This window comes from Pseudorasbora parva, chromosome 5, assembly GCF_024679245.1.
Source record: "Pseudorasbora parva isolate DD20220531a chromosome 5, ASM2467924v1, whole genome shotgun sequence".
NCBI lineage: Eukaryota > Metazoa > Chordata > Actinopteri > Cypriniformes > Gobionidae > Pseudorasbora > Pseudorasbora parva.
The window spans coordinates 15,968,682-15,987,814 of NC_090176.1; the positions used below are offsets into that span (position 1 = coordinate 15,968,682).

Below are 19,133 nucleotides of genomic sequence, written 5' to 3' on the forward strand. Positions count from 1 at the left end.
TATTATTTTCAACATCTTGGAATAACAGTAAAGATTGATAAGATGTTTCTAAACTTCTGACTGTTAGTGTATGTGTCGCCATCTTTACAGAAGCAAATGAATAGGCAGTGGTCAAATTACTATCTGGAAAAATCCCAAGCAGAGAACAGAGGCACAGGGTGACGTGGAGGTTAACTACTTCTCAGGACAGGACTAGTAAAGAAGGATGCCAGTGCGCTCATCTGGACCACACACGTCACTGAGGCTGCCAGCTCTCTTTACAACGCTATTGTAGGTGAAAGGAGATAGTGCTGATTTAGAGGACTGGACTGTGAAAGACAGACAGAGATAATCCTTGTCACCATGTTTTCACATAAACACATCGGTCTTTAAGCAGAGCTCCTTGGACGGGCTGCCAAAGAGGAACCTGATCCTCCCTGAGGCTGGAGCCAGCCCTCCGTTCACACAGCACAGGGAATCCCCATGAGCAGATACAGATCTCAGATCAGACCTGCCGTTGTTCATTTAGTTAAACGTAGACAGGGAAACTAGCTGGTCTTCAATCAGTATTTTCTGAGAAACTCCACCAGAGTTCTAGTGCTCCGTCAACCCACACCCAAACAAAAAAGATCAGACGCGTTACCGGACATCCTTTCATACAGAATGACGACCGCCTGGGTCCATATCGACAGACCAATCAGGAGGGCAGGACGCCTAATAATAATAACAACGCACGTTCTTTTAGTCTTTTGGACAGGATGGCCCTCTTGTGAGTTGGCTGAGATGCTAGGAAAACTTTAGGTGTGGTTATGTTCGTGTCCATGTGTGCACATGCACACTAGAGCTTGTCATCCAGAAAAACAGCTGAATATTCAGCAGGACAATTTTTACTATATGTAAATTAATCTTCATACTCTTTTTGTACAGACTTTAGTGTTTTTGTAAAGTTCAGACTCAATGCATTAATGTTATGTTGTGGATATTTAAGCAATGGGTTTGCTTCGCTTCATACATTAAGTTTAACAGCATTAGGATGAAGAGGATAAACTGTATAACTGAACTGTGTAATATATATATAGAGTTAAATTGAGTTTATTCTCCCAGTGGTGCCTGCAGCTGCACAACTGTATGCACTGTGCATACCATAAGCAATCCGGCTGAGAAATGTTTTCCATGCAAATATTTCTCAGTTATTATGTAGCCTAAGCATTTCTGTCAACTGAATTAATCATTATTGTGTGTCTTTTTGGTGAATTGGTCAAACTGTTTGGATTGCTCTCTCACTGAATCGCCTGAAGCGATTTAAAATCAGTAAAACAGAAAGGGTTGAAATGAAGACAAAGTGAACTGTGCTGTGTTTTGACAATTTTCTCAACATATAACTCATTAAGTGAACTGAAAAGTTCCATTTAGAGCGATACTCCACCATTTTTTCATATTAAACTATGTTATTCCCTTAACTAAGACGAGTTGACACATACCTCTCTCGTCTCAGATTGGTACTTAATCGCTCTGATGCGCGGTGACATTTTGATAGCACTTAGCTTACCCCACTAAGCCCAGTTCATTCATTAGGTACCAACAGTGGCGTAACTTTGTTTTAAAAACTGGGTGGGACATAAATTGCATATCATATGCACGCGAAAAACTGCGTACTATGCATTCCAAAGCTCATTTTGACGTGTGAGGGGCACTCATTCGTCAAAATGAGCTTTGGCGTGCATATGATATGAACTATATGGCATATTAAGGGGGGTTGCATTACTGATACAATGTTATATCAGATTTAAAATATGTACAATAACAATTGCAGAAAAATTTGTATTAAGATGTCCGGAAATCAATTAAAGGTGCACTATGCAGCTTTCCGTCCACTGGAGGGCGCCTATTCAAAACAAATCATAGTTTGATGACGCAAAGTGTGAGCGCAGCATCTTGGGAGATGTGGTCTTCTCATGATTATGAGGTAATGTAGCTCTGTTTATCATATTAGATACATTTAAGTGTGTTTAAAGCGATGTTATGACTTTACTCCGTGCGTTCACTTGTTCACACTGCTAAGAGTAAAGCGCTCCTGCCAAATAAAAGCCGAAACCGAGGGTAGCGCAGATATGACTCAATTGACAGGCGACTCCCTCAAATGCAATGCTGAAACGTCCCTGTCCTTAGTTAAAATAGCAATTTTCTCACAATTTACAAATAGTTGGAAACTTCTGGGATATTGTAGGTACTCAACTGAACAAAATATATAACACCGGCCTAGTGGTTTTTGGATATTTTACTGCAAAAATACTACATAGTTCACCTTTAATTAGTTAATTTATTGATATAGGCCTAGATCTCGTTTAATTATAGCATCTAAACACAATATAGCGTTGTGCCAAGATTTTTCACGTGAATAAAGGCATATACAGTCTTGTTCAAAATAATAGCAGTACAATGTGACTAACCAGAATAATCAAGCTTTTTAGTATATTTTTTATTGCTACGTGGCAAACAAGTTACCAGTAGGTTCAGTAGATTCTCAGAAAACAAATGAGACCCAGCATTCATGATATGCACGCTCTTAAGGCTGTGCAATTGGGCAATTAGTTGAATTAGTTGAAAGGGGTGTGTTAAAAAAAATAGCAGTGTGGCATTCAATCACTGAGGTCATCAATTTTGTGAAGAAACAGGTGTGAATCAGGTGGCCCCTATTTAAGGATGAAGCCAACACTTGTTGAACATGCATTTGAAAGCTGAGGAAAATGGGTCGTTCAAGACATTGTTCAGAAGAACAGCGTACTTTGATTAAAAAGTTGATTAGAGAGGGGAAAACCTATAAAGAGGTGCAAAAAATGATAGGCTGTTCAGCTAAAATGATTTCCAATGCCTTAAAATGGAGAGCAAAACCAGAGAGACATGGAAGAAAACGGAAGACAACCATCAAAATGGATAGAAGAATAACCAGAATGGCAAAGGCTCAGCCAATGATCACCTCCAGGATGATCAAAGACAGTCTGGAGTTACCTGTAAGTACTGTGACAGTTAGAAGACGTCTGTGTGAAGCTAATCTATTTTCAAGAATCCCCCGCAAAGTCCCTCTGTTAAAAAAAAGGCATGTGCAGAAGATGTTACAATTTGCCAAAGAACACATCAACTGGCCTAAAGAGAAATGGAGGAACATTTTGTGGACTGATGAGAGTAAAATTGTTCTTTTTGGGTCCAAGGGCCACAGGCAGTTTGTGAGACGAGCCCCAAACTCTGAATTCAAGCCACAGTACACAGTGAAGACAGTGAAGCATGGAGGTGCAAGCATCATGATATGGGCATGTTTCTCCTACTATGGTGTTGGGCCTATTTATCGCATACCAGGGATCATGGATCAGTTTGCATATGTTAAAATACTTGAAGAGGTCATGTTGCTCTATGCTGAAGAGGACATGCCCTTGAAACGGTTGTTTCAACAAGACAATGACCCAAAACACACTAGTAAACGGGCAAAGTCTTGGTTCCAAACCAACAAAATTAATGTTATGGAGTGGCCAGCCCAATCTCCAGACCTTAATCCAATTGAGAACTTGTGGGGTGATATCAAAAATGCTGTTTCTGAAGCAAAACCAAGAAATGTGAATGAATTGTGGAATGTTGTTAAAGAATCATGGAGTGGAATAACAGCTGAGAGGTGCCACAAGTGGTCATACAACTAAATATTAGTTTAGTGATTCACAGGATTGCTAAATCCCAGAAAAAAAAATGTTTGTACAAAATAGTTTTGAGTTTGTACAGTCAAAGGTAGACACTGCTATTTTTTTGAACACACCCCTTTCAACTAATTGCCCAATTGCACAGCCTTAAGAGCGTGCATATCATGAATGCTGGGTCTTGTTTGTTTTCTGACAATCTACTGAACCTACTGGTAACTTGTTTGCCACGTAGCAATAAAAAATATACTAAAAACCTTGATTATTCTGGTTAGTCACATTGTACTGCTATTATTTTGAACAAGACTGTATATTTGCACACTTTGCTCATATAATCCCTGGTCTAGTCTGTTAAACTTGTTAGAAGTTCTCGTTTCTAATCTGCCCTCGTAGCCTATTTTTTCTCTCATCAAAACCGAATATCATCAGCACATCAAGAGCAGGGACAGTTTTTGTGCATTTTGTTTCGTGATCTGACCGGAACAAATAGAAAGTCTCTGCAACGGCGTTAAGCTTTAGATTAAAGCGCTCGTCTGTGTGAAGACTACATGAGCCGTGAGAGAAATCTGTAGCACTGATAACAGCGGCAACAAGCGACAGATCGCCTCTTATTTAACAAACGAACAAAATGATGCTCTTCTAGTTAACCAGAGATGTTTTGTTTGAATTAGTTCATCCGTGAAGCAAGATGTTTTTAAAAAAAGTGGTGGGGACATGTCCCACCCGTCACACCCGTAAATTACGCCTATGGGTACCAAACAGAGATCAAGTTAGAAGCACTTTTGAGAGTACTTCGACTCGGCGCAGTAAAAAGTCACACCTTTAAAAAAAAAAAATCTCACCCTCTCATTTCCGCCAATAGGGGGAGAGGATTTTTCCATTTATTTTTATTTTGGACTTTTTAGTGCTCTAAGCCTAAGTACTCTCAAAAGTGCTATTCCGCCATACATTATAGTTATCCTTTTTAACCTGCTTAGAAGAGCACCATGATTTACTTTGTCACAATATCTGGTCGTTCAACTATTCGGGTAACTGTATTTAAATAGGGAAAACGTGGAGGTGTTTGGTCACTTCTAACTTGGTCGCTTCTAACTTGATCTCTGTTCGGTACCATAGTGAATGAACTGGGCTTAGTGGGCTAAACTAAATGCTATCAGATCGTCACCGCACGTCAGAAAGATAAAGTGCACGCACTCTGATGAGAGAGGTATGTATCAATCTTAGTTAAAGGGTTACTTCAGCGATTAGCATATGGCTTTGTATCAGTAGAAACCCTGAAGTATATTTTGTGCTTTCCCACCTCATATCCCCCTGAGACAAGAGATTTATGCATTTTATTTCTGGAAAAATTCCTCCTATGATGCAAATTGATGATATTTGCATCATAGGAGGAATGTTTGGCCAAAGGCTAAAGACTACAGCCAGCAGAGGGAGCCATCTCCGCATGTTTTGAACTCATGTATGGGGGATGGTAGATCACACTCAGAGCTCAGCTCGCAGCTACAGGCACTTATTTAAACGGAGCTATGGTGAGCAATGTAAGTCTTTTAACTTCTCAAATTAATTTCAATAAAAGTTAAGCTTGCAAAGGCATGAACTGAAACGCGCCAGACTGAACTTGCGTTGTGAATGTATGCCGCGAGTGTAGTCGCGATTACCTCAGCTCTCATCACGAGCTCATCAGCTCATTTATCTGACTCCTGCAGTTAGTGCTCAGTGCTGTAAAACTCGCGCGGTGACTCACTCATTATATTGAACAGACACGTTCAGTTTTTAATTGTAGTGTCTTCTCCAACTCAGTCACAGTAATCCAGTAGCAGTGGCTTTGGGAATGGCCTCACAGGGCAGCGAAACTTTCTGGGAATTGTAGTCTTTTATCCCCATGAGACAAAAATACATTTTCTGTCTTTTCTCAGTCTAGAAGCCACCAAATTCAAAAATAATTTCTACTACATTGATGACCCAGTTTAAATACAGATTCATCTTCCCAGCCTTGAAGTAAAACCCTTTAAGGGAATAACATAGTTTAAAATAAAAAACGGTGGCGTATCCCTTTAATCACATCATTAGATTACTTTGCAATGTAATGATGTGATTAAATGAAAGGATTTTCAATAAGTAAAACATTTGATCAAATAAAAGCAGCCTTAGAGAGAATAAGAGACTACCGTATTTTCCGGACTATAAGTCGCACTTTTTTTCATAGTTTGGCTGGTCCTGCGACTTATAGTCAGGTGCGACTTATATATCAAATTTAATTCATACTGACTGACAAGAATAAACATATAGCCCTGAGAATGCGCTCTATGCTGCTCCTGTAGCCTAATATTTACTTATACACAACAACTTAGAAAGACTGAACACAAACAAAATGCTCCCATAAAGAAAATCTTATTCTGCAAAATACAAACAGCATGTAGTAAAACATGCAGCGGAGAACGATTCTCACAGCGTTCGTCTCGCGCGGCAGAGCCTCTCCCGGCAGAGACTTCAAGCCTCTGTGGACTCGTTCCTTCAGCTCTGGCCATCTTGCTTACAGTCCGCAAGTAGATTTCTTTTTCTTCTTCATCACAATTAAAGTAACCTCTGCTTTTCGCCAGTCCCTTACAAGTTTCTCACTCACTTCAAACTTTCTTTCTTCTCCTCGGGTTATGCAGTGAAGCGGGCACGAGCGAGTGCACGCGAGCAGGTGCTCACATGCGCGCGCGGGTGCTCGCGTGCTCGCATGCGCGCGGCTCCAGCTCTGCCCTAATATGCGACTTATAGTCCAGTGCGACTTATATATGTTTTTTTCCGCGTCATGACGCATTTTTTGACTGATGCGACTTATACTCCGGAGCGACTTATAGTCCGGAAAATACGGTACTATTAAAAACATTAAAACATTTTACTGACCTCAAACCTTTTGACTAGTCATGTAAGCCACTTGTAATGCAATTACATTGATAAATAGTCTGTGGTGTGTTTCGAAAGTGATTAAAAACTTTTTAAGTGAGTCTTAACATGAAAAAGTTTGGTCTCTAGTCACTACAGCGCATGCACAGGGCAGAAACCAGTAGAATGTCTTCAGCCCACTAAACAGGGCAAATTAGCATGAGAGCCAGAAAAATCATTTTGGAACAGGAAAGTTCTGCGGGTGACCTACTGACGACGTGCAAATTAAAGGCTTACTTCCGCGATTTAGCATTAAGCTTTGTATCCATAGAAACCCGGTAGTATATTCAAATGATCGTGCTTCTCTGTGTGGAGCAAAGGGAGTGTTTCAACTTTTCAAATAAATTCCAATTAAAGTTAAGCTACCATAAGCATGAGCTGAAAACGCGCCAGACTGAACAAGCGTCATAAATGACTGCCTTACCTCAGCTCATCTCAGCTCTTCACTCTCCTGATAAATGTATTCTGACTCCCACTACATTTGTGCTGTGACTTTCGTTTGGCTCACTCACACTTTATTGAACAGACATGTTCAGTATTTAACTGTATAGTGTCTGTTCTCTAACAAAAATAAATTATTTTATTACGAGTGATAGCCAGCAGCCGCGGCTTTGGGAGTGGCCGCGTAGGCCAGCGAAGCAAGTGCATTCTGGGAGTTGTTGTCTTTTGTCCACATTAGACAAAAATACATTTTCTGTCTTTTCTCAGTCTAGAAGGCACCGAATTCAAAAATAATTTCACATTTCTAATACATACATGACCCAGTTTAAATACACATTCATCTTTCCAGTGCTGAAGTACCCCTTTAAACAAACACATATGCAGCCGAATCATGTCCATAATGACCAACGCAATCTACCAAGAGCAGCGCAAATTAGCGTCTGGTTTACATTATGCTTTTTTTGCGTGTTAAACAATGCCGCAAATACCTGTAAATTGACTAGAGCAAACCTTAGTAAATCATGCCGCGTGACTCATTTAAATACACCTGAAAGCCGCAAAAATAACTGTCCACGCTTTTTCAGTGCTTTAGTAAATCCTGACAGCAGTTGTTCATTGTCAAAAGAGGGTTTGTGCTGGTGCAAGCTGTTAGTAAATCTGGCCCCTGTAGTGGGACTACTAGAGGTGTTTACCTGCAGACTATCCAGAATGATGCGGAGTGACTGGACCTGTCGTCGGACCGCTCCTGAGAAACGGTCGTATGTAGTGGCATCATACTCACTCATGTCAATTTCCTTGAGCCTGTAAAAAAAAAGCACAACACTTCAGACGCACAAACACAATCTGCAGTGTTTACATCTACTAAAGTATGTGTACAGAGTAAAGCACCATCATTATTACAGCTCATGTGATTTGAACAAAACTAACCGTTTGTAATAAAGTCCAGAGTGTATTCAAATTTGCCAAGCTGTTTGTGCTACAGACATGAATAATTGAGTGCAAAAGCAACCACTCATCAACCACCCTAGAAACTTCACATATATGTAACCTGCAAGCATCTTGTACAGGTAAGAACTACTAACATTTTCTATAGAAAAAGTACACATTTATCTTCATTGACATTCTTGCCCAGAGAAGTCTAAACTTGAAAACAATGTCTAGTACATCTTAAAAGAGTGTTCTGGGGCAGAAGAAGTTCAGACAACATTGATTTGTTTAGTCACACATTAAGTACAGCTGTCAAGATAGAGAATAGTGCACACTTGAGAGTAGGAGGTGTAGGATAAACATTTCTCTTGGGGCAAGTCCCTACAGCTCCACGACCAGCACCCACACGCATGCAACACCCAGGTGCTCAAAGCCCAGCCAGCCTCATCAGTGTGGGCGTAAGAGGGATGGAGGCTGGAGCACTGCCAGGTCACTAGTCACCCACGGAAATGTCCGTGAATGTCACGAAAACATGTCCAGCTCACATTTCACACACACACAGAAAATATATATATTTTGAATAAAGAAACCGAAGATTGCATCAGTGGTCAAACTGTTTCGACCTGAAAGCTTCCAAATATCCATCACCATATTTGAAGGATTAGCCTTTAAGTAGCCTGACAAGCCAGACCCACATCAAGATGTTTGGTCTGGAAACTCACTATTGACAGGGCTCAATCCGAGGCGTATCTTTTAAACTCCCTCTGCACACGATAGGACAGCACTACAACCAACCAGAGCAACGAAGGTAAAGCAGAGCTAGTTGACAGATTAAACTTTTACCGTAACCGGTCGGCAAAACCCCGAACACATCTACCCTTTTTAAGAATGACATCAGTGCCGTTCTTTGTTCTTTTCTCAGAGAAAAGCTTAACTCCAAGTCTTCAGAGTCACGGTCAAAGCTGATTCGAAAGACCGCCATTTGCCAGCGTCTTTATTTTCAAGTAGCACGCAACTCTGCCGTCATTATGTTAAGCCCTGCCCACTGGCTATATACACGATGTGATTGCCCTGACCAGTTTGGTTTTTACAGCTCAGAAGTGTATTGAGAGTTACTAGACTACACTCGCGTCCGATTAGATTTGCTGCACCAAGGGTGCGTCTAGATTTCTAAGATACCATTTAGGCTAAGATTATACCAATAGTAATGATAAAACTGCTTGTTACTGAGGAAAAATAAAAGTAAATATAAATAAATGATGTGTTTTTTGCATTTTATTTTAAGTCATCCTGTGGACGCCGTTGGAAGAGTCCCCTCAGTTGGCCCTGTCCCTCTGGTTGAAAACCACTGGCTTGTATAATAAGGTACATTACAATTTTTGTCATTCTGACATTTTTAGGATAATAACGCATGTTTCCTTCCTGTATTCTCAATGCAATAATGTGCCTGGGCAGAAAAATACTGGGAAAATACTGCAGAATAGACAAAGAGAGCTGCAGTAGTGACATATTTGTAGAACAACCCAGAAGTTAGCATCACCCTGGTTCTCTTGACAAATATTCAGTAGGATTTTTCCATTTCGTTTTGGATTATTCCAAAGTCTGTGACTGTCAGGGTCTGAGTCTGTTTTTCACATTTTGTATCGCTTCAACTTTCCTGTTCTGTTCTAGTGTTTGCTGTAGTGGTTCAGTTCTCCTCCATTCGCTTTCTGTTTGTTTCTGAATGATTTGAGTATTCTGTCTCGTCATCGAGCTCCTTTGCAAGTGCTCAGTTTATGTCTGTTCCTTGTCTTGCATTGTTTTACATCCCTGTGTACGTGGTTGTTGTGTTCATGATTGTCAGTTTTTGAATAGCCTTTTGTAAGTTTCTAATTTAAAATGTTTGTGATTTTAGGCTATGACCTATGTTTAAATGTTTGCCACTTGTGAGCTAAATCTAAAGTACTAGGCTATATAAATATGAATTAATGAATTACAATGATGTTTAAATGTAGTAGCTACGTTAACCTGACTTCTATGAAAGAGTAAACAAAGAGAATTGCAATTCTGATGAGCCATGTTCAGTAACAACCTTTGGATTTTAAATAAAAATTAATGAATAACTGTGTTTGTTGTATGTAACAGCGGCTCAGTTGCGGACTGCAAACGCAGCATATGTGAAAGCACTACAGGGTGTGCGGATCCTGCACCGCATACGCAAGGCAACACGCACCGCACACGCACTGCACACGGAGTATGTGTGAAACGGGCGTTACAGTTACAGGCGTAACTTTTTGGTCATAGTGATAATCTTTACAAATTAACACAACTTCATGAATTTTGAAGCGTAAATACAATGGGCAGAATCAAAAGCTAAACGTAGGCTATAAACGAACTGCAACGCGGTTGCATGACTTCAACGTCACCATCACAAAGCCCATCTTCCCTGTAAGTTTTAGTTTTAGTTTGCAAGAGCATGATTATAAACACAACAATGCTGTAAAAGCACTGATGAGTTTACCTGTTCGGATGGCGTTTAATTTCCTCGACAACTTCTGTAGTCCCATTAAACCACTTGTTAGCAATAAGTACACGCTTTTTTTCTTTTTTACTAAAATGTGATATCTGTGCCACTAGAGTGACTAAACAGAACTGCAAATTTTATATGTTTAATATGTTTCTTGAACAATCCACCTGTTAGATATTGATTAGCAAAACGGATGCCATTGGTTACGCCAGTGTTGCGGTGTCGTATAAACAGCAATATAACATATTATACAAGATATATATCTTATATATAATATATTTTTTCTTTCTTTTCTTCTTTCTTAGTTTTCTCTCTATTTTTTGGGTGAAATACGACCTGGAACATGTTCTTGACAGGATTTGTGAGATTACCCCAGTGACTTGATGGACAGGCCTCTGCAGGAGTGTGTTCTGCTGCACAGGTGGGGTGAAGACAATAATCCCTAAACAGATTGTAGAGTTAATCCTACTCTTCTGCTCAGGTTCAGGACGGGCCTGCATGAATGTGTGTGCATGTGCGTGTAAAAGGTGTTTGATGTCATGAGGGGGAAACAGAGTGTGAAGTGTGTCTAGACCGTAGCAGCCCACAGACCTCAGGTGTGCTCACACACCAACACTATCAGAAGTGAGATCAAACCAGACAGTGCGCTCTCAAGATACTGTGACAAAGTCATTCTTTTCAAAATAAATGATCCTTCATCTCTCCATCACCACCTGGACCAAACATATCTGGAAAAGCCACACAAGTGCTGCTAAATTGTTCCTGTGCTACAAAAGATAAATGTAACATGTAAGTGTGTGCTCTCTTCTTGCTCATGGTATTATCGTTCTCCTTCTTCCTGCTTTGCTTCTCTCTCTCACACACACACGCTGTGGGTTTCCTGTCTGGTCTCTGAAGCTCACATTCTTTGCGCAGTGTTATTGGAGGGAGGACAGACTGCTGCTATTTTCTCCTGAATTCCAAACCTGTCCACAGACCGGAGAGAGAGGTGGCCAGCGTGGCCATGCAATAGCAGTGGGAAGGAGCAAATGAGAGTGAAAAAGTACAGCAAATATATAGAAGCAAGTACAGAAAGTCAAATAGTTGTAGTGTTGGTGAGCATTAGAGACCCCATTTAAAAACATTTCAAAACTCTTAACAACCCCAAACCTTTAAAAGGTAGTGCATGCGTTGATTTTTAAATATTCAAAGCTACGGTACAGCTTGAATGAAAACGTTTTAAATCAATAACTGACCAAATCTTAACTATTTAGAGATTCCTGTGTTTCAATAGGAGGGATTTTTAATAGATGCTGAAGCAACTGTATGAAGGGTTACAGCTGTACTGCTCAGGTATCAAGTATTATTAACAAATTCAGCTTTTTCTGAATCATAGTAGGCCTACATCAAAATCGAAAGATACTATGGTTGTTATCGGAGTGTAACGTACCTTTGCTAAAAAGGTAGATAAAGTCCCACTTCCTGTGGAAACCCCTGACAAAAGTCATGTCAACAATTAAAAACATTGTGAACGTGACAGACAGCATGCAGATTACAACATGTGAAACACAAAAGCGAAAAATCCCATCTGAGAGTGCAAGAATTTGAGACAGCAACAGCTACTGTAGCCACGAAGACACTGCAGATAAATTCGGTTGTCAATTCACCTTTTAGTGCTTAATCCTGTTCTGTACACACAATGTTTGGTAATTTATAATCACGTTCTACAACCAAAGTAACTCCCAAAAATAACAACAGCTTTTACAAAAATTCTGCATAATCTGTGCGAAACTGAACTCCAAAACTAGTTGATAGAGTGTATTCACACTTGTAGTTCAGTTTGTTTATTTGGTTTGGTCCAAACACACACAAAAAAAACACACACACAAAAAAAACATTACGTCCTGGTCCACTTAGCGTTCAGACTGGCACTTTTATCACCGAACCTAAAGATACCGAACCTAAAGGCATAGTGATACTTTTATGACATATTACCTATTTTGAGACAAACTTAACTTACAAAAACAATGCTGAACTGGGCTAAATGCACTTGTTGTATGTGCGTAGCAACATATGATGGTATTTTGACCAATTGAGAACACGTGAAGGGCTTATAAAATGTGTAAAGGAGTCAAAACAGCATCAGGAACCTCTGATGCCTGTACCAAACTATGACGGCAACATCAAGAGAAACATACTCATGTTGCAATTTCTTCTTGGTTCGGTTCGCTTTCACAAGCCAACCGTTGAAAGCATAGCAAAGCGTGTTCATGCAAGTCACATGCAAATCCAAATGTCCTCTTATTGGTAGTTTTTTTTTCTCCGTCATCCATCAAGATCGATTCATGAGCTTATTGTGGCTTTGTTTGTAACGGTCAAGACATACGCACACGCTATATTTATTTATTTAAGGATAGCCCCTTGAGATGATCCATCTCTTTTTCGAAGGGGTCCAAAGGCACAAAGATAGCTGTACAACATCATAATACATCCCACATTATACAACAACAACAACAACAAAAAAATGGGTATGTTTTTTAGCCGCTGTACAAAAACATTCATATGTAAATGTAGCCGTCACACATAGACATACGAATGTAAAAAACACATAGACATACGAATCCATATTAAACACAGCGGCTTGTGATGACACTCGTGACTTACGACACGAAACGTTTGATTTGTGTGAGAAACCGAAAAGTATTCATATAATTGTTTACCTCAAATACAACACTATGAACATACACTGTCCACACGCCATCGCTGCCTGCATGTGAGGCCAAATTACACAATACGCACTATACAGATACGCACAAGAGATCACTTCCGCCACTTGTATTCCATTGAGATACGCCGTATCTTGTACATTTGACCTCACTTGCAGGAATTGATGGCGCAGCCGCAGCATTTGTACATAGGGTTGTACTTAAGGTAAATTATATGAATACTGTTGGGTTTCTCGCAGAAACCGATCATTTTGTGTCTTAAGACATCAATGTGTCACCACGAGCTGCAGGGTTTAATATGGATTCGCATGTCTGTGTTTTTTACTCTCATAGTGGCTCTCATAAAAAACACTCCATTGACGTGCATTATACGAGAAATTGTTGTCAAAAATCTTAATTTGTGTTCTACTGAAGAAACAAACGCACCTATATCTTGTTTATCTGCATCCTCTGAGGGTAAGCAGATAAACATCGAATTTTCATTTTTGGGTAAACTATCCCTTTAATACTGCAGTAAATTCAAAAGTGTTCTCTCTGGATCTCCAGGGCTGTCTAGAGGTTAACTGTGTCAAGACACACACAAACACTAAACAAATGTTTTAATGCAGCTAGAGCCGGAACTAAAGCTGGATAATCCCTTAAAAGTGCTGTAGGAGTGGGGGAATTGAAAGTTCTGCGCATGATCTACTGACGACGCGCAAATTAAAGAACACGGACGCAGCCGGATCATTTCCATAATGACCAACACAATCTACCAAGAACAGCGCAAGTTAGCCTCTGGTTTTATCATCAAGTTTTTTAGGCGGTAAATAATGGCGCAAACACCAGTAAATTTACGTGCACAAACCTTAGTAAACCACCTTGCATGTTTCATTCAAATACTCTCCTGCCATAAATTTTGCATCTGACAGGAAAACTCCTAGAAAATGCATATGCAATTAAGTCAGGCGCTAATTTTTCGCTGGCACAAGTTGTTAGCAAATTCGGACCTAAGTGCCTACTTGGTCAGAGCATATTTCTGAAAGTCTGGCAAATATACAACACAAGCATATTCACTAACAGAAAGTAACAGAGTTTAAAAAGTCCTGCATAACAGGAATGACCTGGGTTTGGTCTTCAGTGGCTATATCAAAAGCTCCAAGAGTATCAATTTTTGGGTGCTGGTCAAATACTCTTCACTAGCAGAACACAAAGCTGCATTCCTCTAGCCTGATAAGCCAGACCCACATTAAGATGTTTGGTCTGGAAACTCACCATTGACAGGGCTCAATCTGAGGGGCGGAATAAACGGTTGTCTTTCAAACTCCCTTCAAACTACACGCAACTGGATAGCGTTACAACCAACCAGAGCAACGAAGGTGAAGCAGAGCTAGTTGAAAGATTAAACTTTAGCGGTATCTGGTCGGCAAAACTCCGAACACATCTTCCCTTCTTAAGAATGACTTCAGTGCCATTCTTTGTTCTTTTCTCAGAGAAAAGCTTAACTCCAAGTCTTCCAGAGTCGCGGTCAAAGCTGATTCGAAAGACCGCCGTTCGCCAGTTTCTGTGTTTACAAGAAGCACGCAAGCGCAACTTGGCCGTCATTATGTTTATGCCCCGCCCACCGATTCTATACACGATGTGATTGGCCCAACCAGAGCTTGCCGTTTACAGCTCAGAAGGGTATTGAGATTTGCTAGACAACACTCGCGGCAGATTAGATTTGCTGCCCCTAGGGTGCGTCTAGATTTCTAGGCTAGCTTTCCTCTGCATCAGTCTGTGATGTTCAAGATAAAGCCAAGCTTTAATTTTCTCACTAAATAAAATTTAAATGGCAACACAGCGACCTTAAAGCAGCCAAATACTACAAATATGTAGTGCTTTTTTGCTTCTAAAGTTCACTTAGGTTTGTTGAGTCAGCTTAATTTAGTTTTACATGAGCATTTTCCATCTTCTCTCTAACTCTCAGAATTAAACATGTTGATTTGATACTGTACCTTTAAGACTTACAGTACAGGCCAAAATATTGGACATTACTATTTGTAATGTTTTTGAAAGAAGTTTCTTCTGCTCATCATGCCTGCATTTATTTGATCAAAAATACAGATTTTAATATTGTGATGTATTATTACAATTTAAAATATTTGGTTTTCAATTTATTATACTTTAAATTATTATTTATTTTTGTGATGCAAAGCTGAATTTTCAGGATTGTTGCTTCAGTCTTCAGCGTGTCACGTGACGTGATCCTTCAGAAATCATTCTGATATTCTGAATTATTATGAACGTTGGAAAAAGTTCTGCTGCCTAATATATTTGATGAATAAAAGGTTCAAAAGAATAATAATAATAATAATAATAATAATAATAATAATAATAATAATAATAATAGATTTTATTTATAATGCACTTTTCATTCCGAAGAATCTCAAAGTGCAACAAAGGGAGCAAATAACAAAAAAAAATGAATAACAAATAAAAATATAGAATAATACAAACAATCAACCAACACAGAAAACTGAACAGAAATAGAATTGCATTTATTCAAAATAAAAACATTTTCAAATAATATAAATCTTCTTTACTATAATTTTTTTTTTTATCAATTTAACACATCCTTGCTGAATAAAATTATTTATTTATATATAGAAAAAAAAGACTGACTGATCCCAAATGAGTAGTGTGTATTGTTGTTACAAAATATTTCTATTTTTAAAAAATTTGCTTCTTTTTTTTTATTCATCAAAGTATTTTGTATATAGTAAAAAGTATCACAGATTATGAAAAAATATTAAGAAGCAGATCTGTTTCCATCTTTGAAAATGAATCATCATATCAGAATGATTTCTGAAGGATCATGTGACACTGAAGACTGGAGGAATGATCCGGAAAATCCAGCTTTGCATCACAGAAATAAATGATCATTTAAAGTATAATAAATTGAAAACCAATTATTTTAAATTGTAAAAATATATCACAATATTACATTTTTTTCTGTATTTTTGATCAAATAAATGCAGGCTTGATGAGCAGAAGAAACTTCTTTCAAAAACATTACAAATAGTAATGTGTCCAAACTTTTGGCCTGTACTGTATATAGGTAAACAATCTATATTATAACTAATTAATGTCCACATACTGGCATAGTTCACACTGCTGTTTATCTGTGTACACAGTGCAGAATAATGAACATTGTATAATTTGCATTCGCAAAACCAGGGTTATGTTAATGAGCTCATGGCTGTGATGTCACAAGCACTGAATGAATCATTGTTGCAGCTTAGTTGCCTTAAATGATCAGTGTTGACATTGTGAACATCAGAGCAGTGTTTCTATCCAAAAGTAGGTCGTAAGAGCGTTGAGTGGGTCGCGGAGTACATGTAGTAGCCAAAGAAACAACAGTAACAACAAAAAAACAAAATCGAAATGATGAGCATGCAAGAAAGACTCTTTTGTCAGACACGAAAAAAACATTATCCTGTATCTGCTGTCAGTTGAGATCAAGCAAATGTTGTTATTTTTTGTTATAAAATAAAAAGTCTTACACCTCTGAAAAACCAACTTTCCTGTCCTGTCAGTTATTATACCGTTCTCGTCTGCAAAGGCAGAGGGCCACGCAGTATATCACTTCACTATATACGAGCAAATGAAAATGACGTTGTCAATTAGTCTGTCAAAAAATTACCAAAAAATACCTATAAATGTAACTTGTATGTCGTGTGTTAGCTGGGAAGGATTTGAGTATGATGTTCAATATATATCAGGATTATCAATTTGTTTATTGTCAGTTCATGTATCTATTGTGTATTTACCAGTGTAATTAGCGTCAATACCCCTTTATTTTCACTTACTTTCTAAATATTTAATGACTTATACCAACATACTAATTTATTGTATAAACACAAAAACTAGTTTGAGACGGCCTTACCGTATACTGTTTATTCATCAGTGTTAGTGATATTCTTATAATTTATGTTAAGTAACCTAGACATAGATGAGTAACATGGGAGAGTAAACCTACAGTACTTGTGTGTGTCAATAAAAAACACAAAAAACAAACAAACATTTGGTTCCTCAAAATTAGGCCGTAGCTCATTGAGCATGGGAAAAACAAAACAGTTGAAAGGCACTGCACCAGAGTAACTCTATAAAAGCCATTTCATTTCAACAGAACAAGAAAAATCATGAAATGCCCATTGCCCATTAAGAGCTTTGTGCAGTCCATTGACCCAAACAGAGGCTTCCTTCATGACGAAACACTTGTACTTGCTTCATGTGGGTCCGTGCATGCACACAGCTTAATGAATCACAGCATTCAAGGAGTGCATTTTTGAGATAACTGGGCCCTCTGTAGTGTCCGTTCAGTCATCTAGATCGTGCTGTTTTTTTATGAGCCACTCATTTTTTTCTTGTCAGTTTCAAAGCGTAGTACTCTCTACGCCCTGAATAGCATAACGGACTGATTTGGATCAATCTGCATACTGCAGGGAATGCAGAATTATTAGGCAAGTTGTATTTTTGAGGATTAATTTTATTATTGAACAACAAGCATGTTCTCAATGAACACAAAAAACTCATTACTATCAAAGCTGAATATTTTTGGAAGTTTTAGTTTTTAGTTTTAGCTATTTTAGGGGAATATCTGTGTGTGCAGGTGACTATTACTGTGCATAATTATTAGGCAACTTAACAAAAAACAAATTTATACCCATTTCAATTATTTATTTTTACCAGTGAAACCAATATAACATCTCAACATTCACAAATATACATTTCTGACATTCAAAAACCAAACAAAAACAAATCAGTGACCAATATAGCCACCTTTCTTTGCAAAGACACTCAAAAGCCTGCCATCCATGGATTCTGTCAGTGTTTTGATCTGTTCACCATCAACATTGCGTGCAGCAGCAACCACAGCCTCCCAGACACTGTTCAGAGAGGTGCACTGTTTTCCCTCCTTGTAAATCGCACATTTGATGATGGACCACAGGTTCTCAATAGGGTTTAGTCTTGAGATATTTCTTGGCCCAGTCTTGACGTTTCAGCTTGTGTGTCTTGTTCAGTGGTGGTCGACTTTCTGCCCTTCTTACCTTGGCTATGTCTCTGAGTATTGCACACCTTGTGCTTTTGGGCACTCCAGTGATGTTGCAGCTCTGAAATATGGCCAAACTGGTGGCAAGTGGCATCTTGGCAGCTGCACGCTTGACTTTTCTCAGTTCACGGGCAGTTATTTTGCGCCTTGGTTTTTCCACACGCTTCTTGCGACCCTGTTGACTATTTTGAATGAAACGCTTGATTGTTCGATGATCACGCTTCAGAAGCTTGGCTATTTTAAAACTGCTGCATCCCTCTGCAATATATCTCACTATTTTTGACTTTTCTGAGCCTGTCAAGTCCTTCTTTTGACCCATTTTGCCAAAGGAAAGGAAGTTGCCTAATAATTACGCACACCTGATATAGGGTGTTGATGTCATTAGACCACACCCCTTCTCATTACAGAGATGCACATCACCTAATATGCTTAATTGGTAGTAGGCTTTCCAGCCTATATAGCTTGGAGTAAGACAACATGCATAACGAGGATGATGTGGTTAAAATACTCATTTGCCTAATAATTCTGCACTCCCTGTAGGCAGACAAAAAAAAAGCACTCTTTGTGACAAAATCAACCCACTTACCTACTTGATTACCAGGTTGACTGTCTTATTGCGAGTGATTTATGTTTTTATGCAATTACAAAAATGTTTGTTTTTGTTTTCTTCAGTCCTAATAACATGCTCTTCCTTTAAAAAGACTTGAAGACTCGTCACTTAGGCCATGTGTTTATTGTATCATGTTAACCTACTGTATAGCCAAAACTACTGTTTTAGTAAGCACACATTTATTCTGGCATTTAACGCCACTTATCATGAGCTAATAGGTTCCTGATGCATAAAGTCGACCAACTGTTTTTGGTTACACTGAATGTTTTCAGAA

At 38.8% G+C, this 19,133-nt stretch overlaps 1 protein-coding gene across 1 annotated transcript in view; it reads right to left on the bottom strand.

Annotated features, from left to right (window-relative positions):
* The window catches only part of vwa8 (von Willebrand factor A domain containing 8), a 159,644-nt gene that overhangs the window by 17,463 nt on the left and 123,048 nt on the right, over positions 1 to 19,133 (bottom strand). The window contains exon 40 of the mRNA XM_067443330.1: positions 7,730 to 7,838. Within this exon, the coding sequence (XP_067299431.1) occupies positions 7,730 to 7,838 (109 nt within the window). The remainder of the gene's footprint in view (positions 1 to 7,729; positions 7,839 to 19,133) is intronic.